Genomic DNA, 26,601 nt, shown 5'->3' with positions numbered 1-26,601 from the left:
TATATGTAGTACAGCGCTTTAGAAATGAAATGGAGTCCCACAAACTGAAAGAAAACCTCTAACTTTCTAAAACTGGAGCCACTAAAAAGTGATGCGGCTGCACACAGTAGATTGCCTGCTGGCAGTTTCCCCAGCATCGGTTGTGCAGACCATGAGAACCTATGATTTAATCTACAGGCGGCATTTATTGTGATGTTACTGCCTTTTATTTGACGAGTCACATTAATCAATGGCTTCCCACATACTTTCCCTCTAATGGAATGCACACATTTCAGCATACTTATAATTTCCATCAAACAACTGTTGAATACAATGTATTTGCTCTCTTTCGTTAGACTGTCATCCTGCGTCAACGTTGTTTCGGCCTGTGACGTTGTGGAGATTTCAACACATTGGAAAGTAATATTGCTGATATCAAGTTCTGATGCGTCTATGGATGCTGCGGCTGGTTCATTCTCTGTCATTTCGACATCTATTACTTCAACATTGATGGGAGAACACAACAATGTTGACAGGTTTTTTGGTGGCAAATTTTTGGCGGGTGTAGATTGTGTAAATTGATCTGCAACTACTTCAGAGCTATCTTCAATACATTCAATAACATCTTCTTGAGGTGGTGCGGTCGCACTGTAGCTATGGTCCAATGCAACTTTGCTGTAGTCTCCAAACACAGTTAATTCATGTTCTGGCCATTGGACATGAGCATCTCAAGCCTTAACACGCCTCGCCTCAATTAATAGTTCCACCATAGTGTACACGGTCTGGCAAGCCACATCTCTCATTCGCTTCAATGTCTGTGTGTGTATAGTTCTGACACCCACGGGTAACTGGAGGAGAGATTGGAAAAGGGATGTTCAGTTTAAACACAAGATGGAGCGTAGTAGAATTGACTGGAAAATAACATAAAATAGTCCCCAGCACAAACATTTTTTTTAAAGTTATGAACTGTTTGTAACTAACCTATTTTTGTTTTTTTTTCTTTGCAACTTTTTTGACTCGACCTTCAACATCTGCACGCTCTAGCTCCGATTCGTTTTCGCATGTCCTCCCTTCCTCTTGCGCTGCAACGACTATTTTCTGTATCCGCATAGACAACACGGAATGAGGCTCCATCGTCTCTCTGAAACATAGTACTTTCATTACTATGTATCAAAATATTGTTAGCATAAAACACACGTGAGGACGACCACACAGGTACATCTCAATAGCCAAACACGATTTAAACATTGTGTGCAACAATCAAACGACAAGTATTCGACCAGTGATGATCTATTTCGATGGAACTGTCAGTATCCATACCTGTGGCTCTGCATGGACTGCCATGAATGGTTGTATTGGAGAGGAGGCATCCACATCTCCCTGAAACACAGTACTTGGATTAGTATGGTTTTCTATATTGGAAACATAACACACACTTGGGGTCGAACGCACAGGTACATATAAAGAGATAACCGCAAATGATGCATTGTCCAAAAGAATCAAGGAAAATCTAAATATGATCACATTTCATCAACTTATTTCTCCGATTTTATTTACATCTGCATCATCTAAATTGGATGTTGTGATTGTAGTGGAAGCTTCGTCGTCTCCCTGAAACACAGCACTTGCGTTAATAGGGAAGAAAGTATAGCAAACGGATTCACGTTATATGATCAGGCATGATGGAGCTGTCATTATCCATACCTCGTGCTGCTGAAGAATATCTATGGATGTTGCAAATGTAGTGCACACTTCCGAAAGCTGTTGCGCCGATTCGTATACGCATGGTCCCGCTTCCACTTCCCCTGGAATTACTTGAATGTCAGGCTCTGCATCAAGTGCAGGGGTTGACGCTCCATCAACTGCCTGAAACATAGTACTTGCATTAGTGAGGATTACAATAGTGAAAACATAACACACACCTGGGGTCGACAGCACAGGTACATATCAACGGCTAACCACGAATGAAACATTGTGTAGAACAATCAAACGACAAGAATTCCAGCTCTGATGATGACGCTCGATGGAGCTGTCAGTATCCATACCTCCTGCTGTTGAAGAACATCTAGAAATAGATTGTAGATGTGGCGGACGCTTCAGCATCTCCCTGAAAGACAGTACTTGCATTAGTATGGATAACACTAATTATAACTGAAAACAAACACCAGTGGACGATAACTAAGGTGTATATCAATTGGAAAGCACTAACCAAACGTTCAGTAAAATGATTACACGATAAAATAAAAATATTACTTGACATGAATAAAACAAGTCTGTAGCGGATTAGTCTAGTAAGATTACCTGATACACGCTAGAAGTGGTTGATAACTGCGACCACGTCAAGGAAGTAGAATGTTCTTGCTTCAGATTCAAGGGATAGTCAAGAAGTTGTAAAGGTAAATTAATGATTGATAATGAAATGCCAATATTAAAAATAGCCATGTAAGGCGACAGAATACTTGTAAAATGCTCAATACAGCACAGTTCCCTGTTCCTATATATATATATATATATATATTTACAAGGGATAGAACACCTACAATATCAATTAATCCGTTCGGATACCTACACACTACCGCAAGGCCTAAAGCTAAATCCGGACACTTGACTCACCGGTGGCGGAATGTGGACGAATAGAGTGGGAATAGCGTTTTCTAGCAATTTCCGTGTCGTTCGCCGTTTATTCTTCTTTGTTACCCAAGATGTTGTGTACATGTCCAAGGAAAAGTGCTGGCTGCAGATGCGGTATCGATCACCCCTCTTGTCCTGTAAGACTTGTTGGACTCTACTTTCCAGCTCATCCAGTGGATATCCGCAATGTCTGACCCATTCTCTTATTTGATCAACAATTTTCAGGAATACATGCATTGTAGTGCCTTCAGATTTCGCACGGGTCTTCGAAGGGCAACCGCTAATCGAACAGGCAGGCATTGTTGATAAATCTGAAAAGTAAATATCGACATTATTATACAATCTTCAAGAATAAAGATTTAATACAAAAGTAAATGAATCATACAATGATCAATGCAAGGTTTGTTTTGGTTGCAGGAACTATACCAGTCCATTATGTCCGGCTTAGTATTTGCATAAATTGCGGAAATGTATAAATGATGTGACTAAAAACTGAACATGTAACTCATCCCTTGGATGTTCTGTATTGCACGAGAAGGAAACATGCTTACATCATAGACTGGACCCCCGAAGGATGCAATTCGATGACAATTGACACAGATGAAAATAAATAGATCTATTGTTAGCATAGCAATGGAAATTCAAGTCAATAGCAATGAGACCAATGAACATAGCACTATTGGGTACTCTACTCGCAAATAGATAGAAATTTAAATATCTGCGAAATATGACCAGGATACATGGCCTTACCTTGACCAACAAACAGTTGGATTCAGCAAGCAGAGCAGTATGTTGCGGGAGAAAAGGTGGATGGCCACAGGTAGCGCACTGATGGGTATGCTCGAAGCGGTGACAGAAGTTCACGGATAGCACGACGACGAGCAGATTAGCATAGATCTCAGTGGTTCCCAAGTAGCACGTTCAGGAGTTGACTTGCAAAGCACAAAGATGTTCTCATGAGATATATCGAGTGGTTTTTAAAGTATTAGAAACTGGGGTGTGTTTGTGAATGAATGACGTATGTATGTCGTGGTATTGGGGGGGGGGGCGGCCTGCTTCAAGGGGAGGCCTGGCTGGAGACACGGGGTCTGAGGAGGCCATGTGACCGATGGCCCCTTGGCGTGGGACACCTTTTGAAGTGTACATGTAGTTTGGCACCTTGGCCTTTAGCGCCCCTGACAGCCCCCCATGCCAGCGCGCATCGACCGGCGCGAACCGCCTTTATATCAATATATAGTATATCGCCTTTATATCAATGATAGTATATCATTGCTTATCAATAACAAATGCCACATACAGGAGATTCTTGTGAGCACAGACCCACACTTCAACCGGTGTATTATAGTGGTCAAGACCCTAAGGCCTGTATAATCCAATGGTAATTGTTAGTATAGATATATGTGTGACTTTTATAGAGACATAACCTACTGAAAGACTTTGAACAAGTGTTATTTAGTGCATGCATTATCGAGAATATGTTATGTTAGCTTAGATAGATAGTGACCACCCTGCTTCACAGCGACCAGACCTTCACCCATTCGGAGCACAGATGTCTGACGTCCATCCTTGAATGGAGACACACTTGATTCATTGAAAAAATCGAAACAAACGTTGTTAAAATATATGTGGTGTTTTATTTTGTATCTTATTTTCATGACACAAAAATACAAGACTTTAAAGATTATACAGGTCAGGTTGCAGCACAGCGAGAGAAAATCCCCTGTACTGACCGCTGTCACTTGGGAACGTTTCTCTAATGGCACGAACGGCACAGGCGGGTATCACTCTTCGAACGCGGTGTCCAAGCCTCCCGTGGAGCCACCATGTAAAGGAACGATAGGCCACCAGCCTGTACCGCATGTGAAAAGGAATGAAACAAACTGTTTTAAATGACCAAGATAAGTTTAATAAACGTTAGTTGTCAATGACAATTCTTGTAACTAATGGCATTCTGCACGGACAAATGCCATCTAGACAATGCACACTATTGAACGACTTACATGCGTTACAATGATATGTAGATGTAATTTTGGATATAGTAGAAGAACATGAAATAGGAGTGGCATGACAAGCAGAGTATACTTACTCGTTACTCGGATTACGAGGATGAACAGTTGCGCGAAGTTCGTGCATAAGCACCATCATTATTCTCAACACGGCCCGTGTGAGGCAGGCTGCCCTGAAGTCTGGCAGCTCGGTGATGCATTGCGGTCGTGGCTCGCCTTCCGAAATGTAGGCCAGGCATCCCGAGTTTTCTCGGCAGCAGCAGTTCTCGTCCTCAGTTGGCATTAGCTCGCACCGATTGCATGTGCACCAGGTGGAGACGCCGTCCATTCGACTAGGCCCAGGCTCTTCATCTGTTGATTCGTTCTGCCATCTGCCGTCCGAATCCCCATCGTTTTCGCGTGCTTCCCTTTCCAGTAGTTCCTCCTCGGTATACTCGGGCTTGTACATGTAGGGCATTATTGTAGCCATTGTGTGGTAAACGGAGTAAAATAATTTACCGAGATGGTACAGGTGTTCACACGGGCTACAAGCGGCGAAGGTAGCTGACCAGAGCACTGAAACGAGTCACAGAATACTCAAAGTAACACAGAGAGAGGAATGGAATCGAAAATCTGCTGCTGTGTTTTGTGAAACGGTCTGTTTATACTTATTGAGCAAAGAGGCGTCCTGCCATTTCCATGGCAACACGTCATTAGCTGAAGCGCAGCGAATGTTGACACGAGACATGCTTTGGCGTTGGGAAATGGGCGGTACGAGTCTGCTGATGACAGGCTCAGGGGTGGGGGGAATTGATTTAGTGCCGCAAAAGCAGGTCAGCCAGGGTGATGGGGGGAAAAGATAGGATTATCAGAAAATGGCGGCTCCCTGGTGCTTGTTTTCGCGTGCGTTTAATGGACGAAAACTCGGGTAAGGTCCATAGGAAAGTTTTCTAAAATCGAGCCACTTAGGCTTAAAAAAACATGGCCGACCCGTAGAGCCAATAACATTTTTTACTAGACCATGCCTTTAAGGCAATCTGGTTTCCGGTCTAGACACAGGACGGAAACCGCCCTCATTGATCTAAAAACTCAGATTGAGGTGCTTTAAAAGCAGCGGGAAATTAGCATTGCTATTATTGTTAGATCTCTCAGCTGCCTTTTGATTTGGTTAATCACCAAATCCTATGCCAGCACCTAATATCAGTTGCCCACTTTTCAGATTCTGCCACCGCCTGGATCAGATGCTTCCTAAGCAACAGATCTATTCAGGTTTTCTCCCCGTCAGCATCTGCTGAGCCCGCTCCCATTCACTGTGGTGTACCCCAAGGTTCATGTGTCACCAACACTCTATAGTGTGTTCACCAAACCATTGTTTGATATTCTTGACTATCTGGGTGTCTCGTACACAAATAATGCCGATGACACCCAGATACTCATCCCAATCATGGGTGATCATGCAGTGGAACTAAATCCCTGAATGACTTCTTTATGGTTATTCAGGCATGGATGGCACAACATGAGCTTTGCCTCAATGACGATAAGATGGAACTCCTTATTCTGGGTTCCCACAACGTCTTAATAAACTTGACCCTTCCTTCAAGTCGTTCATCATTGATGGCAACGTCATTAAGGTTTCTAAGGACATCAAAACTCTTGGAATCTACCTTGACTCCACATTATCACTGTGTAGACAAACCAATGCTGTCGGCTCAGCCTCTGCCCATACATGCAAACCTATTACTGCCTGCAGACCCTTCCTCACTACTCCTAATTGCACCATCCTGGCTAGAACTGTCATCATGTCTAGGATTTGCTACTGTAGTGCCCTTTATCTAGGGACTAGTCAATCCAACCTTAACAAATTGCAAGTCATTCAGAATAATGCAATCAGAGCAGCTTTAAACATACCAAGAAACCAGCACACCTCTATCCACAGAAGTAACCTACATTGGCTTCCTGTTAAGCATAGAATCTCTTTGTAAACACTTGCCTTGACTCACAAGTGCTTCACCAACCAGGCCCCTATTTACCTATCCAAATGACTCACACCGCCACTCGGCCCACGAGAGCTGCCCAAGCCCATAGTCTATCCCTTCTAGATTCAAGCTTCAAAAAGCTGGTGGCACGAGCTTCCCGCTCCTGGCCTCTAAACTCTGAATGCCCTTCCTAATGCTATCAGAGCTGAGCCTTCCTTTCAAGCCTTTAAGAGCAAAACCAAACTGTGGCTTTCAGCACAAAACATATGAGATACTTGGCGCTCTATCACGGAGATTGCCCTACTGACCCTCACTTTTCCACTCTCCGATATACTTTACTTGTATATAACGCTTGTATTCTTCATTGTACATATCTCTTGTATTTAGATAATTTTAGCTGCTTGTGAACTTCTTCTTTTATCATGCCTGCACTTTTTAGCGCAACCTTTTGTATATCTTTTCTCGCCTGTACTTGCTTTATTACACATTATATTGTACCTATACATGTCATACTGTAGCTCTACCCGCAGGTTGTCTGTAAGCTGATAGAGCCACTTATTTTTCCTGTATGTAATTGCAACATTGTTTCCCAAGATATGCGCCCAGATGCCTTTTGGGCCCGGCACGATTTACAAATAAACTATACATTTAGAAAGTAATCCACAAATGTGTACACACGTACTGAACAACAGCATGACACTTTTGGTCTGCCTGGATGATCATTGAAGTCTTTATGAATTTTAGGAAGTGCTTAGAAATTAGGGACCTTACATGTGGGATTATTTAAAAAAATCAAATTTCTTCTTAGAAAGGCATTCCCTTTGTAGCCCCATGATAGTAATGTTATGTGGTCTTGTACCGCGCACTGCCATCACCCGTGTGGTCTCCTGGTGAATCTGAAAAAGACAAGAGGGCTCAGGTTCGGGGGTAAGGGGAAGGGGGTGTTTGTTTGTGGGTACAGAGGGAAAAGAGCAAGGGCAGTGATGTGCTGTTGGTAGATTCAGTTTGGAAAGCCGGTGACTGCGCTGGTTTGCGGAATGAAGAGGTAGTTGTACTTTACTAGGTGTGTGGGCGGGTGTCTACTTTGGTTTACTTCTTGTTCAATGTTGTGCGGTATGTGTGGCTCATTGTGTGTGATAGTCTTATTTTGTTTTAAATGTATTTATTGTGCATTGGTTAATTGATAAATATCTTTAGCACATATATTACCGATGGATAAAAGCATTATTCCACAATACAGACACATAAAAAATCAGCCGAAATTATTTCATCCATATGCCACATTTCCAGTCGTGTACAAGGTACATAACACATCAACTAAAACCAATTTAAAAACTACATATCGGAATAAAAACTGTTCGATAAGTATAACAAATACTTTTAAGACGTATAAAATACAAGCAATTTCAATCTACTGTGGAGATTCATGTAAAATTTCACAGCTAGCACTAGATAATTGACAGTATCAAATGTATCCTAATATTCGCAGAGCCTCATTCCAGATAAGAAACCCAAAAGGCTTTTTTACAATTGATTCAGCACCATATATACCATTCCAGAGTTGTTCTAACTCTATAAATTCTATGTTGGGAACCAAAGATGCATACCCTTTTGTATAGGCGTTAGCCAATTTAGGGCAGTCAGTGAGAATGTGCTGGGCGGTTTCAAAAGAGTAATTACTCAGATGGCAGTCTTTCCTCATAATCAGTCTCCATCCAACGACCTATGTGTTCTCTGGTCGGGGTCGGGTGAATGTTGACCCTCACATAAGTAATACATCTCTTTAGCTCTGTGCTGCAAGACTTAAATACGTACACAGGAGATTCGAACGGAAACCCTGGCTAGCAACTATTGCAACACTTTTCTTATTCAATTTGCAAAGATTAGTATCTATATCTCATACGCTGGTTTTTATTTTTCAATGTCCTAAGTGCATTCAGAAAGTCCATCAGCTCTTCCATAGTTAGTCCTATGTTAGCCAAATGTTGCATAGTCACGCCCCGAAGCTCAGATAAGAAAGAGTTGGTATTAGTCTGATGAATACAGTCAGCATGCCGGGATGGAGGGATAAAACAAATTTGCATTGCTGCAGTAACCAAATAGATCTTAGTGAGGAAAGGCCCAGTTCTAGTCTTTGAGCTTTGAATGGTACAGAGAATGGTATAAAATCAAGTGCAAAATGTTTCCTTCCAAAATCTCCAACCATTTAATTCTTGATTCAGGAAGAGGGATAATATAAAATATTCCAGGAACGATACTGGTCCTGTATGTTGGAATTAGACCCTCTATATTAAATCCGCCTTTATTACTGATTTTCTTTTTTAAACCCACCACTTCGTTTGGCCATGCTAAAATCACCATAAAACCTACCTTGGGGACAAGACCTTTGCAATAAATATAATTCTTCTCCATCTCGAGGGGAACACATCCAACTTCCAAGAGAAGGAGCTTTTGTTGCTGGTGCCAGAGCCAATCTGTACAATTTTAGTTTTGCTAATATTAATTCTTAAATTGTCTTTAGTATATGATGACAGTGCATCAATGGAGCATTGTAGATCAATCGGGGTGTGATCTAGCAGCATGGTATCATCATATCCAAGCTATGCTACTGAGCCAGACCCCAAGGGAGGAGATAACATTTCTCACAGCTCCAATGCACGGAGGCGTGCAAGAAAACACCTTAATGGGGATTGGTTGAGTTAATTGGCCCTCCTTCCTGACACGCACTACTACTGATGTATCTGTGTATAATGTTTTAATAAAATACAGTAGCCTTGCACCAAGTACGTAATTTCCCCCAGAGACACGTGTGAGAAACTGAATCAGATGCCTTAGTGAAGTCAATAAAGCATAGGTATGTGTGTGTTTTTTTTTTTATTATTTATTTTTTTTTTTTTAGCCTTACACACTACCTCATCCCTTAGGCTATGGAGGGCACAGATATTCCGAGTATTTGCTTGTTCTTTTCGGAAGCTAGTTTGGAGCTTATGGAGCAACCCTTTTTCCTCTACCCATTTGAGGTTTTTTTTAAACGCATTATCTCAAAGATCTTTTGACTACTGTGCAACATGGCTAGGAGCCTATAAATTATCAGGTTTATTCCTATCCCCTTTTTAAACGCAGTAATCAATATAGACACTGCCTGCTGAGGGGAATTATACCAGTAACCATGATGCTTTGGAAGAGGCACTCCAAGGTAGTGGCCCAGTAATTGGGGTTGGCTTTGATTACCGTTTGCTACACTATCAGGGGCAGGGGCCCTATAGTTCTTTAGTCCCTTGATAATGAGTATATCCTCAATGTTGAAAACCAATTCCTCGCTAAATGTAGGGGGTCCTACCTCTACAATGGTGACTCTATTCTGGCAGTCCTAGTATAAATCAGTCCTACTATAAATCGTTTATCTCTGCAGTCCACTCAATCTCAGAAATGATATTGTCTTCCTGGGAGAAACAACCAGCAGTGTAATTCCTGATCAAGGACCAACATTTCTTATGGTCATAGCTCTGCAGAAGTTTAAAGAGGAGCATCCAATTGACATTAGTGGCTGAGGAATTGTGTCTTAAGCCAGTTCTTATAATGAGTAGAAATGTGGGATAGCTGCTTTCCTTTTTCAGCTACTGAATGTAACTTGTTTTTTCTGACCCGATGCTAGTCCCTTCTTTTATTTTGAATTAGAATATCGAATGGACCTTTACGAGCACCACAAATCTTGTCTACCTTACAATTGAAGCATAGATGTTTTCCCAGAGCGTGCATCAACTTACTAAAATCCCAATTATGATGTTTTAACCATTTCAACGAAGTAGGTTCTGTATGAGCAATATATTCAAAATCTTTACATTCTGCTCTGTCCAGATAATATGATTACTCTGGGCGTTGACTGTTACCTTTACATCTGTATAATTTCAGGCTACTGGGAGTGTCCAACCTCAATGACCATCTAAGAATAGCATGATCACTGATCTGTGGTGGTTCAGTGTCAGGCAACTAAATCTCTCGCTTGTTTCATAATCACTAAAAGCATAAACCAAGCAAGAGGAAGAGCGCCCATTTGTCTAGCTGGTACGTGCCAAGTTACTTAGGTGGGCCTTATTATTCAAACAAAACAGATCATGTGAGCACACCCCATTTAGTACTTCTAGGGGTCTGTTTACATACCACCCAGTGAGCTGTTAGAAATAGATTTGCCTTTGAGAACTGGCTGGGTATAAAGTATGGAGGAATTAAAATCCCCAGCTAGAATTATCTTCCTGCTAGGGCATAGCTCCAACCAAGATGCTAATAGCTAACCACTAATACTCTGGGTGCATTTAGAGCCAGTACCTTCAGGAGGGTTGTATATAAAATCAAATTTGCGCTTGCAAGAATTTAGGGTCGTAGATTACAGCTGGGAGTACATAGAGCGATATGGGGCCAGAAACAAAAGATTTTAATTTAATTGAACCAGTGCCAATAGCTAGACCCCCATTGGGCGACCTTTGGATTTTATGTACTGTGGGACGGCAAAGAACTTGAAATCAGTTTATTAAATTATTTGGTCAGCCAGGTTTCTTGTAACATAAAATCTCACTACTAATGATAAGAGTAACCTGCCGGATAAAACATAAAGGAGCGATTTCCTACAGTATTCCAGCATAACCAATCAATACTTTTCCTAGAATGTGATTGTCAATTTATTATTGAACTTATCTAATATCCAGTGTACTACCTACTTACTCCCCCCTCTCGTCTTCTCTAGTTTTTTCTAAAGCTGCACGACACTGAACCTTTCAGTGGCCAGAATCGTTAGGGAAGCAGTCTGAGGAGAATTGGATGCCATGGTAATTTTCTTAGATACACCTTATGGTGCTGTATTATATTTCTTACATAATGTGAGATCAAAACCCAATCTATTTAAGTCAGAGAGGTGCTCAGTAATGCAACTACCACCGATTAAATAAATTCAATGAGCGCCCAGTTAGTAGGGCTATCGGCAGCAGGTAATTCAATGCATAGCATATCTTCTGTGTTGGTGTTGGTTAAACAAGGAATTGTTTGCCATAGCTCGAGTAAAAAAGAACGATTAAGGAAGGGATTTTCCACCCGGGGATTGAGCTCTACAAGTTTAACCCATTTCCCGAGAGGGAGCACCACACCCTGTTCTCACTGGCTCGTACCATTTGCAATGTGGTTACAGAAGTATTAGCGATCAAAGGCAAATTGCTAAACATTGGAGGCAGGTATGTCATAGTTGCAGAAACTAAGGCATTGACATTCGATTTGACAGAGCAAACTGGGCGCTTCCATATTCATATGATCACCTTGCTTATTATACAAAACCGATTTTTCTCCATAACCAGACTACAGTAGTACCACATTACTAGTCATGGAGGATTGAGATGTTGCAATTGCAGGACCCAAAGCATTAGCTTTTAAATGTTGACCGAGCTATGATGGCACTTGTATATTTCTGTGGCCACTATAGTTATTATTCAGGACCTGGTTCTCTCCATGTCTGACAAAAAGAGGCACCAGATTAGACAACGTAGAGGCAGAGGTGGTATCATAGAGGAAGATCGCCTTAACACAGGCTGTGAAGGTGGCGCCGGGCCAGGCTGAAGCAATGTGTCAAGAGGCTCCTGCAGGAAGACTTGCCTAGTGGTACCATAACCCAGATCCTTGGTGATTTTTGTTCTATTTTCCTCTAATTGGTTAGGGGCAGGTAACGCACAATCCAGAGGCATCAATATTAGCATCTCCCTTACAGTTTCTGTGCTTGCTCAATTTACTAAGCCTACACCTAGCACACTTTTTTCTACAAAACCTGCGAGAAGTGGGTGATGCAATAGACCGATTGTCGCTGTCAACTGGCTCTATATTTATCAAAGAGAGAAAGGGAGACTGCTCACAGACCAATACTGCGTCTGCATTCTGCTGCTCATGACCCGCGCCGGCAGGAAGATTTAGCAATTCTAAATGTGTTGAGTGAGTCAAGTGCAATTTCATTTGTCCCCTGCAATGAAGCCCTAGGCATCTCCTGATCCGCATTACACACCAGTATTACGTCCACTATTTTAGCCAGGACCATTTTTGACTCGTGTTGCTCCTTCGCCATTGCGGAGCATATTGTTAGTAAAGAACCCATTTTTGCCGAGATGTTTTTGTCTAGCGGTGGGGTTGAGATTCCAGTTGCTTCTGCTAAAGAGATTGCATCAGACAGCAATGTACTTTCCCCATCCCTATTTGTGCCCGAAGAGTCTGAATTGGAAATAAGTCTTTGCGAAAGCTGAATGCCGATTTATATTATCAAATCCGGTCGAAGCACTTATTTGAAGCGCGACTCCACCTATAGAGTTCCTTTTCAAACCTATACACATTCTTAGCAGTGAATCTGTGTCAATTGTTGGTAAACCTGAAAGGGGCTTTTCTATAAGGACTTCTTGACTAAGAGATAACAGATAAATCAATCCCCTTATTTCCTGCTGTAGTCTCTGCTGAAGCAAATGTAAAGAAACAGATTTATGGTTGCTTTCCTATGTCAGGATCTTGCTTATCTTTTCGAGAGAGGAAGGCTGAGGTTTCTCGCTAGTTGCGGCCGGGCTGTGAGTTAATTTACCAGCATGGCGCACAGTGCCGCGCAAAGTATCTTTTTGCTGCTTGAGAGACTTCATTAGGATAACTGCACAAGTAAAATAAAGTATTCAGTGAGGCAGGGCTGCTCACCCTCTGAATTCACCTGTGAAATCCCGACCGCTTTCTGTGATCCCGGAGGGAAAGCATGGATCGGGGTTCACTGCCAAACACAGGCCCTAAGAAGCAAGCTATGTGCGGCAAGGTGGATCCTCCCCAACCTGTCAACAACTGAACACTCTAAACACTTCATGCACTTTGCGGTCTTTTTGCAGCCCTTTTTAGGCGGCCTGCAAAAAGCGGAAATGTTCTCTCTCTCTCTCTCTCTCTCTCTCTCTCTCTCTCTCTCTCTCTCTCTCTCTCTCTCTCTCTCTCTCTCTCTCTCTCTCTCTCTCTCTCTCTCTCTCTCTCTCTCTCTCTTCTCCTCCCCCCCCCCCCCCCCCCCATGGGAGGGTCTTGTTTAGTGTGCTACCCTCCCTAGCCTCAAAGGAGGTGGCTCCCATCTGGGGAGATGAGATGAAACTGTCCAGATTCGTCAGTCTCCACAAGCTACTAACCTTAGTTCTTCACACATGTCTGTTTTTTGTGCTATACACCACGTATGTGCTCAGGTTTCAAAACGTATTTCATTGCATTTAAACTTCCTGTTTATGTACAAAAAGGTCAATCAAACTGATGTCTGTATAGAAAGTGCGCTTGTAATCACTCCTGATATTTCTTCAGCAACTTTGTCCTATCACTTTTAAATATATTTCAAAACCTTTTAGCATGTGATTTTAGTCTGAAAAGCTTTTATTTGCTTAGAAAGACTGCTACACCCCTTATGTTGGGTCTTCAAAATAGAAGCATGACCCCAAATATATGCATCACCACTCTTGCAACCTTGTTGTCCTTACCTGATTTTCATTCAGTTGCACGTGTATTGTAAGCCACCTGCGGAGAGCCGGCCTGACTAAGCGTACGTGTTATATTCCCACATCAATCCATTTCAATAAACATATTTTTAAGATTGAGTGAGGGAACATACTGAGCAGTTCCTGAATCTAAAATGACCCGTCAGTAGTTTTAAACCCGAGAGGTCGGTCCGAGAGATATTTTTTTATATTGATTCTTGTCTAAGTATGTAACAATGGTGTATTGTGTAATACTCACATTTTAAATGCATGATAGATTTTAATTAATTTGTGTCTTGTGGCCACCGACATTGCTAACCTGTGCAGAATCATTGTGGGGTTTCCTACTACTTTTCTAAAATTGTTGTGATTGTACATTTACTTTAGTAAGACACTCAAGAGTGGGGTTTACACATAGTATATCATGTTATCTGCTGTGGCCATAATTGCAGATAATACTGGTTCTTACACTGGCACACTGTTCCTCATCACAGCATTCACTATCAACTATATGAGCCACGGTGCAAGACCCTCTACTGAGAATGAACATGGCCAAATAACCTGTTCTATGTGTGGGTTTAAACTAAGGAGGGTCTACAAGCTCATTTTACATTGGTGCACCCTTCAGGGGAAATAACCATTTACATATCAGTCTGTTTGGACCCACCTGAGCTGTCCATCACTAAAAAATGTTAGGCAATTTGCTTCTGAACAAGAGGTCCAAAAATAACACCATACATCTTTTGTCCTTGTTGGGCCTCAATAGTGAGGTGAAGTGTGCCCATTGCTTACTATCATTAGAGGGGCACAGCTTCACCTCACTGATAAGGCCCTACAAGGCCAAAACACGTGTCAAAGGTTGCTGTTGGTACTCTTGTTTGGAGGAGAATTCCGTAGAATTTCGGCGCTGGACTGCCCCTGGTGGTGGGACCACACCAGAAACCTCTTAAAATCTGTTATTTGAGCTGTATTCATTCTCAGTAGAGGGCCTACCACATTTTTGTGTACAATGATTTCAATACCTGCCATTTGATGAGTATGTGGGAATATTGTGGAAATCTATCGAAAATGATGGCACTTATGGTGGCAACCGTTTTCAAATGGTAGGAATTCCAGGGCAGTGCCAGACAGATGCATATATGAAAACCCAACCTGTTGGATTGCCCATTGTTTGTTTTATCAAAATGCTTTTTCACCATACTTTTTTCTGACTGCCCACACTCTGTGTACGCCACTTTATCACATTACTATTGTCATGGTTCCGGCAGGCTACTCATTCTCCGTAGTGCATTTTCACTAACTTCCACAACTTTCTGTCTTTTTAAACTAGAAAGGATTCAGTGGCTAAGTGTGAGTGGCTGTGAAACATAGAAGAAGAAAAGGGCACTGTCCGAGGATGGGGAGTTGGCGTGAGAATTACACCAACAAGACTGTACATTCTACTGGTAAGTCTTGTAAATAATGTAGTGAAAAACGGCAGTGTCAGGGTGTATGCCAAGCGTTTGCAATTTGTTGTATAAAGGCATAGTTAACCACGTCACAAATGATATTTAATTGAATGTTCAAAACATACATGATGAATTCAGTTTTGGAAGTTATTATCCATTCTCACTTTCATGTTATTATCCATATCAGCATGACCTGTTTTGCGTCAAAACCCTTTCTGAACTGCTGGCAAACCGAGCTGATATTGTTCTAAATGTCACAATTCACGTTGAAACAATTGGTAATAACGGGATAATCTACGTCTCTGTAAGAGAAAAGTGGCTGTCCCCGTTGGAACCAAGCAAAACCAAACACAATGTTAAGAGAATGGATACATAAGAAGTAACCAGTCTTTCTCTTCCTGTTAAATGCAGCCCTTGCAGCAATACAATACACAACATACTAAATTGTCTTCTCTGGGCCTGTTTGCCTCATCGCAACTGCAAAAAGACTACATATGGTGCTTTGTAAAACAAGGGCAAGAAATTGCATATTATGTAAATGGCATCATCAAACTGTCTGACACAAAGATATTCCAGTTTTTTGATTGATCTCGGGCGTATGTTCCGATTGTAAAAAACAAATTCACCATAGTTGCCGTTTCAAAAGTTGCACACTTCGATCTTCTCTCGGTGCATGTAATCTATTAATTTAATTTCAAGTACTTAGAATTGGAGTTTACTAATATTGTTCTGAAAGTTGAAACAACGTGCAACCGTGGATTTAAAGCTTGTGTTTCTGATGTCAGACTTGCATGGTCAATAATGCGAACTTGAGACCACTAGGGGGCGAACTGAAGGTAGAAGCTTAGGCAGCTCACTCGCATTCCACGGGGTTGCAAAGTGGTCAGAGCCCCCAGTTCTGACCCTCTGCGCCCCCTCCCCCCGGGGACAGCATCGGAGTGAGCATATCCAGTGGGAGCACCTTGGACACACTTGTGTGCAATTTTGATAAAGTTGGTCCTTGGGAGTGCAGGGGGGGGGCACGATATCCGCTGTCGAAGACTCCCCTTCACAACGAACAGGCTGCTCCCACCGCTCTGTGCTGGCAGGGGTGGGCCTTAGCTTGCAGGCGCTTACAGCCTTTGCCCTGAGGTGGTCGATTGTTGGTCACGGAGCGGTGGCTAGGAGAAGGCGAAGAGGTGGCCTCATGTGGACGTGCGGCACGTCTAAGATGTGGCTTCTGCTGTAGCCGGGCCACGCAGGAGCAAAGTGCTGATTTGTTCACCTGTGGAGGTTTGTCTTCCCCATTGAGAACCCGCAGCTACAGCGGCCAGTCCCTCTGTTGAAGTCCAGATGAGGAGGCCCGGAGCCTTGCAATGTGGCCACTGTTGAGGGCTTTTGGGCGCTGTATCATCTCCTCTGCTGGGGTTTACTGAGGTGTCTGTGGGGGGCGTACTTTGCTGCAGCGGATTATTGGAGATTTGTACTGGGCCATCCTGGATTCAGTCCGGCTGGTGGGTTTTTCAGATGAGTTTGCAGTGGTTTTCCTTGGTGGGGTCCTTTAAATGTCCTGGGCAACCTGTCCCTATTGGAGCCTCTGGGGAGTCAGAAGGTGTTGTGAGATATAGTGAGGGTTCCACTTTGGTAGAGAAGCATTGCGTATCCGCGGATGGCTTGAGAGGTGGATTGAAGAGTAATGGCTCGCTTACATAGGGACATGCGACCTCCTATCATTTTAACTCCCCCTTCCTGTGCTGTTGGTGTGCTTGTAAACCCAAGCAGACGAGAACTGAACTAAAGGTGTTTGCTCTGGAGGCACTTTGATTTTCCCAGAGCTGCTGTCCTTGTTTTCTCTTGGATGAGCTGGCAGACGCCTGGTCTCCAGGCCCCTATATCTCCTCAACGCGCAGAGCTGACCAGGACTGAGGTCACACATGCTCTTTGTTTTCGTCGCCTTCCCCCTAATGGACTGGAAAACGTCTCTCCATACGTTTCACTTTGCTAGTCCCGAGTGAGCCCCAATAGAGCATCTGTCAGATCATTTGACAATGGCAGGGACGTCTGCTGCTGACGTGGCCACAACAATGAAACACAAGTGGCACTGTTGGAGGTCCAGGGGATTCGCACCCACATAGGACTCGGGCTTGATACATTGGACAAACAAGTCAATAACATCGGCGGACTGCTAAACCTGGAAATCAATCAAACCTCAGTCGACACAGTAGAGCTTCACATTGATATGAGCCTCTTGGAACTGGAAAGGAGGGAATCCGAGATGAGACTCAAGATGGACAATTGTGAAAACCGTGAGAGAAACAACCTTCGGTTTTTGGGATTTCAGAAGAAAGAGGTAGAAACAGATGGACATTAGGAGGTCCATCCATGAGGTGGTTAAGCTCCTCTTTGGTAACGATATGACCGCTCAACCCACAATTGACAGGGAACACCGCCTTGGGGTTGAGGGGAGGCTGGCAGGGAACCGATGTCTGTACTGTACTTGCCCCCTTCCATTACCAAGAGGAAAAACAAGAGTTCTTGATAAGGCGAGGAGAGAGGGTCTGGTTTCTTTTGGTTCCTCCAAGATAATTATTTTTCAAGACCTTTCTGCTTTCGCCCTGGCAAGAAGCGCCCCGCCCCTCCCACTCAGTGGCTTAACGCAAAGGGAGTCCAGTACCGCTGGGGTTTCCCCTTTTCTATTTCCTTTGAATATGAGGGCCATAAATATAAGATGATCACTGAGGATGATATCCAGATGGTCATGAGTGAGCTACTGGAACCACCGGATGTTCAAGCCCAGGATGACGAGGGTTCTTTTGATGAGGGTTTCCAAAAGGCAAAGGGGAACAGCTGTCGCCAAATGCTTATTTCAAGGAAGTTCAAAAAGATAAATATCCAACCTCAACGGGGTGACTATTGAAATGTTAGAACCTGCAAATGATGATCAATTCTAGTCTCACCTGGGAGGGCCTATAATTGCATAGTGTGTTCCTGTGCTGATGTCAGAGAGATTTATAGAGGCAGCTATGGGGGTTTAAAAACATATTTTACAGCTGGGTAGGGGTGGGGTAAACAATCATTTTTTGTTTTTGAGACAGGAGTTTGCAGGGTTTGTATGGGAGAAGGAGTGGCGGTGGGGGAGCTTAATTCTTACAATAGGAAATGTGAGAGAGGTTGCTGGGGGGGGGGGAGAGGGTCTAGTATGAGAATTCATTATTATGTCATGTCCCGGGGGTCAGGGCTTTTCCTGGTGGTTCAGTCCTAGGCCTGTGATGGTGACTCTGCTGGCCTGGGGTTGGGAGGGGTGTAATGTTTTGGGGATTCCAGAAATGTTCACTGGATGTTGTGTGTTTTTTAGGGTTCACGAAAAGGGTGATTGGTAGTTTTACACTTTGTTTTTCTCGGCAGATGGAGTTCTTCTTTCATAGAGCTAGCTAGGAGTGTGGATGTGGTCTTTTCTAGATGTTGTATCCGTTCACATGGCAGACTCCTACATTGTTTTCTTTGTGGCTCTCTCTCAATGTCTGTGGTTTCGAACTTCCCCCAACAAGCACTCTTTTGTTATTAGGGAATTCCAACACGTTAGGCTAGACCTGCTCCTGCTACAGAGTAAACACTGGATTAAAGGGGACCCTCTAGGCCTGAAAACCAGACCTATTGGGGAGGTGTGGCCATTGTCACTTCATGTAGACTGGGTCTAAAGGTGGTAAAAGCCCTATGGGACCCCAAGGAGTGGTACATAGCAGTCAAAGGTTCATTAAGGGGAAGTCTTATGATACTCAGTTTACTGTCTAAACGAGGGTCAGACCTCCTTCTGGAGCGCCCTGAAAGAGGAGCTTTACGTTTTTGGGGGGGTCTAATAATTGGTGGTGACTTCATGGGCCATGACCCGGTTTGGGACAGAGACAGATGGACTCGGTAATAGGCCTGGCAGACATCGCCCAGGGTAGGACATTTGGCATGATTAACAAGGATTTGTGGGTGACTGATTCTCAGACCTTATGGGCCCATGAGTCCCAGTGCACTTTTACTCCCGAGTTAACGATTCCTATTCCAGAATTGACCTTGTGCTAGTTGACAATGAACTGAAAGGATTTGTTAACGTGTGTTGCCCCCTTTCCATGGTCAGATTACAATCTTGTCCGGGTGGTGCTTGGAGAGGGGTAGGCTTGCAGACCTGGGAGGAGATGGACCTGTAATGATCTGTTATTAAAGGATGCGAAGATGGCTCAAACCCTACTGGGACACATTAAAGAATATTTTGAGTTGAACAATGAGGTTTAGTCCAGTGCCAGATTTGTATGGGAGGATTTCAAAGTGACTATCGGAGGGTTCCTGATTGGGTTGCGTTCCTGGAGGAAATGGGAAATACAAAGGGCAGAGGCAGCTCTTCGGGCAAAGATATACTCTCTACAACCAGGTGGAACTAAGGCTAGGGGGTTAAATCAGATTAGGGCTGCAGTTTTTTGAGTCACAATTGAATAGCTTGCTAGCGCGGGACACAGAAAAAAAGCTTACATTCCTGAAACAAAAATACCATGAGAAAGGAGTTGGGGCAGACCGAATTCTACCCTGGAGATTAATGGAAGCGCGCAAGACAAGGTTGGTTAGCAGTGTTAGGATTCCGGTGGCAGGGGCCATATTTCATTCCAGGGTTGTCTGACCTCATATAGGACAGCGTAGATGTGCCAATAACCCCAGAAGAGGTGGTTCAGACAAGTAAACGTATAAAATCTGGCACAACACAGAGAGACCACAGGTTTTCTGTTAAATTTTATTAAAGGTTTCGGTCAACTCTGGCCCCTCACTTGGCTAGTGTTTTCAACATGGTGTTAGAAGAGGTCCTTCCGGATTCCATGCCGGAGGTGATTATTATGCTTATCCACAAGGCAGGGAGACGGGCGGCATACTGTGCCTCTTATAGAGCTATATCTCTCTTGGGTACAGATTTGGCAAGATTGACAGAGGATTTAGAGTGTCCTCCCAACACTGACTGATCCACAGGGGGGGATCAGGTTGGTTTCATCAGGGGGAGGCAGGTATCGGACAATGTTAGAAAGACAATGGATCTCATGCATGTGGCGCAGAGAGCTGATCTGGATGCTGCAGTAGTTTCTTTGGACTCAGAAAAGCCGTTTGACAGGGTGCAATGGCCATACATGATGAAGGTAATGGAGATAATGAGGTTTTGTCCACATCTGCAGAAATGGATAGCTGCCCTTTACAGCTCACCGACGGCTAGAGTTCAACTTGAACGTCTCCCGACTACCCCTTTCCCACTAACCTGAGGAACTAGTCAGGGATATCCTCTCTCACCACTACTTTACGCAATATCCTAGGAGCCGTTAGCGATTGCTGTCCACTCTAACAAGGCCATCAGAGGTATCCAGTGTAATGAATTGTGCTTTAAATTGTTGCTATTTGCGAACAACATACTGGTTTATCTTGAAAACATACACACATCGGCTCAAAGCTCCTCTCGCAGATTTCTTCCTTTGGGCAGATTTCGGGTCCCAAGATCCATGTGATCAAGTCCTGTCATGCTGCTCTCATGGGAGGGATTTTGTCAAGGACATTTGAGTGCATAGATGGCAAAATAGGCATGTGGTAGTCTTTCAGTTGTGGTCTGTGACCTGTGGTGGCATGATAGAATGTCCTCCTGTCTAACTTCATAAGCATGCACGTTGCAGACATGTATAGATAGATGGCAGGATCTTAAAATCTGTGATTTAGGCGACAACATATTACATTTGATTCAATAATTGTGCGTTCCCTTGTAAATTAATTGAAGCTTATATTACTCTGATACCTGCCATTCTTTGTCGACCAGAAGAAAGTGCCAATGATTAGAAGTATGCATTTTATCTAACATGTGCTATGTCCACACGCAAATGTTTAACATAGAATATCCCTAACTAAATCAAAGGAAGGGCATCTGTATATTCGGCTTGCAATTTCCTCTACAAATCCAAGTGGATTTTTCATAGCCAGTGAGTGGATAAAATGTAAAGCACGTCAAGAACACTTAGGAGCCCAATCAACATGGCCCAGTGATCCGACAAGAGCCAAGGAAAGTGAATGGAGAAAAAAACATCTGAATAAGAAATATAGCGGATCACAGCATTGAAGCTTAAGTTAAGAAAGTAGCAAAGACACACTGCAAGTTGTCATGCAGGATAAGGGTCAAAACCCTAAATTGATAAACTTACTTTTATTAAGGAAGAAAAGAGTATAGCCCGGAGGTAGATTAGTCCACTCTCTGAATTGAAGGAACTGATTCAGGAAATCACCAAGAACTATTTAAGAATAGCTTGCTGAAGCTGAGAAGGTTTGTCCAGGAGAAGGGAGTCCGTCTCCTGGTCCTTTTGGCTGTTTTCCTTTGTGGTAGGGCTAGCGTAGATTAGTTTTAGGACAGAAGACAGACTATTTCTTTGGACTACACCAATGACAATGAGTACCCTAGTTATTTTTCGATAGGTAGGCCAAACCTAGAATAGGGACATGAAGGCCTTTTCGTATAATTTAAATAAATCGATACATTCTGGAAATGTCACCATTTGGTCTGTCTCCTGCTTCTGACATACCACAATACACAAACAAACATTCCCATTCCAGATAATTTATCTCCCTGGCGATATCTCCCTCCCGTGTCCGCCTAGCACCCTGGGAATCGTTGGCCCTCCATTCACCGACCAGCTTATTCAAGTGAGTGACCAATTTACTTTGTAAGCCCCCAGACGTCGGAGCCAGGGCTGGTTCTCCCTCCGGCATCCATCGCAAATGTGGGGGCTAAATCTTGGAACTCCTTTATATATTGCAGCTTATAGCATCTGGTACACGCGTCCTCCAAGCCCACCAATGTATGAGAACTCTTCCCTAGTTAATAAAGTATTGTTCCTGAACTAGCCTCAATTCTCACTATCCCTAGTTTTGCAAGTTCCCTGTGAGTACCCTCTTGAAAAGAGCTGGGAAAACTTACTACTCTCTGAAAGTATATATTCATGGGGAGTGGGTGAGGTCTTTGAACTTTGCTGTACACATGTATTTCGTCTATTTGGCTCTAGGGGAAGAACACAAACACGTCTCCCCCAGCCACTTCTCGCAATAACGAGTAATTGGACTCAGAGTAGCAGAAGAAACATGCCTACCCCATATTAGGTTATAAAAATGGCGCATTACAGGCCTTTTATTCATAACAAATACTATATAATGACCAAATAGAACACCAATACATATAAACATATACACACAGATATATAGATTAGAATATAAATTGCATCATCATTAGCCATGAGGCAGAGGAAAAATTCATATTGGCCACTAGACAACACTGCTTAATCCCTCAGCAGGGGGCCGAAGAGATTATTGCGGGCAACTGGGTCTGAAGCTGAGCGTCCTCCCTTTCAGCGAGACCTGGGGTTCAACATCCAATTCTGACCGTTCCGTGAATGCCATCTCCTTTATGGGGCAACCCCCCTTCCAACTGCGTTCTGCCCTTGGCCGAAAGGCAGATCACAAGTCGAAGACAGAGGGTGGAAAAATCCAGTTGGAAGTGGAAAAACCCAGCGCTCCTTTACTTGCATGCATTCCCAGATCCTTTATCAAGCAGCTGCAGCGCACTCCAACACCCCTTCTGTATTGTCCTTCACTGGACAATACAATAACAGTTCTCTGTAGTCAGTACGCCTACAAAATATCTGTGACCTTGCACCATTTTCCCTGCTACTTGTTCATTACTGCATTACTGGAATGGGAGAGGAGTGTTCAAAATGGCTGAGCATCGACGCCATGTTATTCTGGCTCGCATATTACATACTAGCATTACAACACCTGACACAGCGCATTCAGGGCGGCATTCACAGTGTGTATGTGCTAGCCAGCTCCTCTTTAGCACCCCACATCAGGTTAATTTCCATGGGGCAACCACAGCTCTTTACAGAGCCACATGTTGTGCATTAAGCGCTTGTCCGTACCATAACTTGATGAGGCTCATCTGGGCCACCAAGTAGTATAGCAGAATGTCTGGGACAGCCAGCCCTCCTTTCTCGATGGGAACTGTTGGCACTTCCTTCCTAGCGCTCGTGTTTTTACCCACCAATATCAATCTTAGCATCAAGGATTTTAGCCTGTCAATTTTTTTGTTTTTGTAAAGTTTGGTGAGAATTCGTCCAGGCGGAACGGAGTTAAAGGGGGGGAGGGTCCCAAAAAGTCTTTTTTTCCTATAGACTGAATGGGGGAAAAAGTTTTCGCACGGCTACAAGTGAAACCGCTGGATGGATTTTGACGAAATCTGCGGCAGGTACAGGGGCTTGGTCCAGAAAGCATGCTTTTGTAAATTTGGTAACCATACGGGCAGTATGTTTCTTTATAATTATGAAAAAGGAGGTCTGAAATAATTAGTGATATCTGTGTTCGCTCCACGGCCACACTTCCCTGTTCGGTCGACGAACAAGAAACCGATTGGTTAAGGGGCTGCCGTCATGACCGCGTACACGCAACGTCTCTGCCCATTGGCTGCTGCGAGACGTGTTCTACGTCAGATGGTTTGGATGCGCCTGACATCTTGGATCCGCAGAAATCGAAGCAACAACCAGGGTACATATGCTTTTTTCATTAACCTATTTTGCTGTGTCACATAGCATTGGGAAAGGTTCAGACAGTAAGAAATGGGTGATCTATGCATTTGTTCTTCGGGCGTCATGATGTAACTTCTATGGACACTTTGTACGTACAGTAAATGTGGGGGGGTAATAACAAAAGCACTTCAGTCCATTTAGTGGGCAGGAAATTTGTAACTGTTGAAAGCACACGGGTATAGGTAGGCAACATTGAAATTGACAACATGCCGTGAACGCATTATTTTTTCCAATGTCTATTATTATATTCATTAGTACGCCGCCATGGGTGGCACATGCTACGGTGGTTGTGGCCAGGGGCTACAGTCTTAAGATATGGGTGATTAATGCACTTGTTCTGGGGGTCGCTCGTCATGATGTAATGTGTATGGACATCTTGTACGCACAGTACACTTATACCTACTTAATGACTTATGTTCTATGGCCTCCTTGTACGCACAGAAAATGAGGGGTCCAATAAGGCCAGTATTTGAGCCCGTGCCAGGGGGAGTGGTTACCTTTGTAAGGACACGTGTGGTGTTAGGAAACATTGATATTGCCAACATGCCGTGAATACATTGTTTCCAATGGCTATTATTATATTCAATAGTACGCTACGGTGGTTGTGGCCAGGGCCTAGAGTCGCGGATGCATGGCTGTCGGCCGAAGGCCTTACTTCCAAGACTGTAGGCCCTGGCCACAACCACCGCCACATGTGCCACCCTTGCATACACCCGTAGTGTTGCATTTTGATTGTCAAGTTGTGGGGAGTGCGTGCAGTGTTGGGTGCATGGCCAAAGGCTATGCACCCAAGAACAAAGTGGTAAGTTCTAGACTTGGAAGACACTGCACACCCATCCCATGTAAGATCTACAGACCTACACCTAGGAGGGAAGCCTCTGGCAGAGGTACTGAAGGATAGCACACCTACAGATTAACCCCCACTATCACACATCACCGAGGTGGTTGTGGGGAGACCCTGCACTCTTGGGTGCATGGCTAAAGCCCATGCACGCAAGACTGAAGTCATAAGCAGTGGAGTTAAGTCAATATGGGTGTGGTGGATTGTGGTCGTTGTGTTGATGCCCTAGTGTCTTCACTTCATGGCTGCAGACGATGGTCCGAAAAATCAATTTATAAGAAGCTAATTTACAAGGACCATGTTTTACATATGCAGCGATGGTTGTGGATAGGAACTGTACTCCTTGAAACTTGTTTGTAAGGCGTAGGTGGTAGGTTACTCACCGAAGATGAAAGGGAAGCCTACAGGCACTGCAGCATATTAGTACCATAGATTAGACGAGTAGATTCCCATGTGTAGAAAATGCCTGCCAATATACTTACTCCTTACTTTGTTCAGAATCCATAAACAAATTGTTTATCGTACTTGGCGGAAGTATCACTTTTTCAATTTCTGTGATGAAAGAAAAAGGTGTGTTAGTGTTTGCAGTTTTTCCAAATTTACCACATTGCATAATAGGCAGTTAACTTTTTTTTTTTGGACCCTCATATTTAGTTTACAAACCAGTGTACTGTGCATTGCGCTCAGTTTCCGTGTTTGCTTTTCTAATCCTTGGGTCTGGGGAAAAAGTCCTTAATTTCTTATGGTACCAAGTACTTCATTTTTTCCTTTCAGTGTTTTCTTCATTTTTCTGATCATTGTTATGTTTGTTGCCTTCCTGCCCGTTTTTAACAACAGTTAGATACCTGTAGGCGTATTCTAACTGTGCATTTGTTCCTACAGATGTGTGATACTCCTTCATTTGTGTCGTTGTTGCATCCTGTTTTCTTGATCTTTCCCATTAATGTTTTCTTGGTTGCCTTCCCGCTGATTTTTAACAGTTAGATACCTATAGGTGTATTCCACCTGTGCATTTGTTTCCAACAATCTGTGATAATAATTTATTTGTGTCATTCTTCCATCCTGTCGGGTAGTTAGATACCTGTGGGCGTATTCTAACTGTCTGTAGTCTTTGACATACTTTGTTGACAATCTTGTAGTATACCCTATTTCGTAAATTTTGGCTTCAAGAACATTAAATACGCATTTGTTAGGTTAGCTGGCAACCTCTGCTTTAGAGTAATGGTGCTATCATTACATTCAAACCATCCAGAATTCCTTTTAATGTATGCAGTGTAGTGACCTGCATTGTTTGTGGCTCCTGCATGGTAGATTATTCCTACTGTGGTCAAGGTTTTCTTTCCAAGTGACACTTGACCGTGTGTGAATCCAGTCAGTTTGCAGTTGTTTTTGGTGCCATCTGCATTATAACGTAGAAGCATAAGTATTATGTAGGCACTATGTGATTGTATCATTTAGGTGGAGCGATTGTCTGAATTGCAAATACTACATAATCTGCCATGGCTTGCATTTTGTACCAGTTGCTGAAATGGAATGCTCTCAGTATTTGGTATGGAAACCTACACAAATCGCTCATTTGGGATTTCTTCGTGTATCACTTTGCTATAGAGAGTACATGTATGTT

At 43.3% G+C, this 26,601-nt stretch overlaps 1 protein-coding gene across 3 annotated transcripts in view; it reads left to right on the top strand.

Moving 5' to 3' along the window:
• SNX29 (sorting nexin 29) overlaps positions 1-26,601 on the top strand; it is a 2,314,491-nt gene that overhangs the window by 76,495 nt on the left and 2,211,395 nt on the right. For 2 of the 3 annotated variants that reach the window (XM_069645591.1, XM_069645594.1), the window contains exon 2: positions 15,407-15,521. In XM_069645591.1, the coding sequence (XP_069501692.1) occupies positions 15,473-15,521 (49 nt within the window). In that variant the 5' untranslated portion in view covers positions 15,407-15,472. The remainder of the gene's footprint in view (positions 1-15,406; positions 15,522-26,601) is intronic. The other variant, XM_069645593.1, reaches the window with a different exon arrangement.

Source organism: Ambystoma mexicanum, chromosome 2p (assembly GCF_040938575.1).
Source record: "Ambystoma mexicanum isolate Mex_15411 chromosome 2p, UKY_AmexF1_1, whole genome shotgun sequence".
NCBI classification, from domain to species: Eukaryota; Metazoa; Chordata; class Amphibia; order Caudata; family Ambystomatidae; genus Ambystoma; species Ambystoma mexicanum.
Note: the sequence above shows the minus strand (reverse complement) of the source record. Positions and strands in the feature narration are given on the sequence as shown.